Source organism: Geospiza fortis, unplaced genomic scaffold (genome assembly GCF_000277835.1).
Source record: "Geospiza fortis unplaced genomic scaffold, GeoFor_1.0 scaffold31, whole genome shotgun sequence".
Classification (NCBI taxonomy): domain Eukaryota; kingdom Metazoa; phylum Chordata; class Aves; order Passeriformes; family Thraupidae; genus Geospiza; species Geospiza fortis.
In genome coordinates, this window is record NW_005054483.1 from 117511 (window position 1) to 118818 (window position 1308).

The window sequence follows — 1308 nt, forward strand, 5'->3', positions numbered from 1 at the left end:
TGGCTGTGGTACCCCAGGCTCTGCCATCCCTGCATCCAAGGGATTGGGGCACAAACCCCGTGGGATCCTGGATGCACAGGGATGGGAGTGGTACCCAAGGAGCCCCTTTTCACTCTGGGTGATGCTCCAGGAGCGGGGCAGGGATGGCAGGGAGGCACAGGATGAGAGGAATAGCAGATTTGTCTTTCCAAACAAGCTGTGGGCCTGCTGGCAGATAAAACCAGCTCTGGAGGAGGAAAGAAACAATGGGAAGGATTCCACTGATTGACAAATGGAAAAAGAGATTTGCTTTTACAAATGAACTTTAGATTTGCTGATAAACGAAATTGGATATTGAGAGATGAAAGAAACAATGGGGAAGAAAAACCCCTAAATTCCATAAGAATTAAAAATTAAAAGGGAGGGTTATACCTTAGAGGGAAATCTTTGGGATCAGGAGTTTTGGGAGGTCTGATCCTCTCAAGTACCTCAGAAATGGGGAAAGGGAGAAGGGAAATGTGGCTGGGAAATTGGGATAAAAAGGGAGAAAAAATTTGAGAGAACCCAGGGGAATGCCCCATGGCCTCTCCCTTTATTCAAATAAAGCCAGAAAGGGACTCCTCTGTCTCCTTTTTGGACATAAACCTCTGCTGTTTGTGGATTAATTTTCCTAACAAGGGCTTCCCCCGCTGCTTTTGGGATCAGCTCCGTGGCAAAGCCCTTCCAGGGGGATTTTCCCAAAGATCTTCCCCGCAAACCCGCGCGTTCCCCAGGGCTGACTCTGCTCCTTGTGTCCCCTCCAGGCTGTGACGGGAGGAGTTATGGGACGGTGCCTTCCTCCCCCAGCGGGTCTCCTCTTCCTCTCCGCTTCCCACCCCGCGCTACGGAGGAGCAGCGGGGCCGACAGCGAGCCGGGACCGGGATCTTCCCCCGCGGCGTTTCTGCATCCCGGGAATGCTCCGGGAGCCGGAGCAGCCCCGGCTGCGCTGGGATGGGGACAGCGGGCGGCTCCCCGGGCACAGCGGGGGCTCTGGGGACAGAACCCCCCGAGCAGGACTGACCCACAGGACAATGACTTCAGTTTATCCCCAGGGCTCCTCTGATCCCCATCCAGCGCTCACGGCGATGCGCGGCTGGGGAGGGCTCGTTCTCGGTTCTCTGCGGGTTTCTTTAATTCCCTTTATTTATTCCTTTGCGGTTTTGTCATGAAAAAAGGGGGAATGTCTCTGATTCATGAGTTTTATGCCCGGATCCTGCGGGGCCAGGGAGTGCCGCTGCCATTAGCTGCTACCCGCGGGGAAATGCATCTGTCCCGCTGCCCCCGCCGCC

General features: G+C 55.1%; 1 protein-coding gene across 1 annotated transcript in view; it reads left to right on the forward strand.

The window, feature by feature from the left end:
• KSR2 (kinase suppressor of ras 2) overlaps nt 1-1282 on the forward strand; it is a 79396-nt gene extending 78114 nt beyond the window's left edge. Inside the window, exon 21 of the mRNA XM_031063150.1 lies at nt 783-1282. Within this exon, the coding sequence (XP_030919010.1) occupies nt 783-789 (7 nt within the window). The 3' untranslated portion in view covers nt 790-1282. The remainder of the gene's footprint in view (nt 1-782) is intronic.
• Nucleotides 1283-1308: the final 26 nt, after the last annotated feature.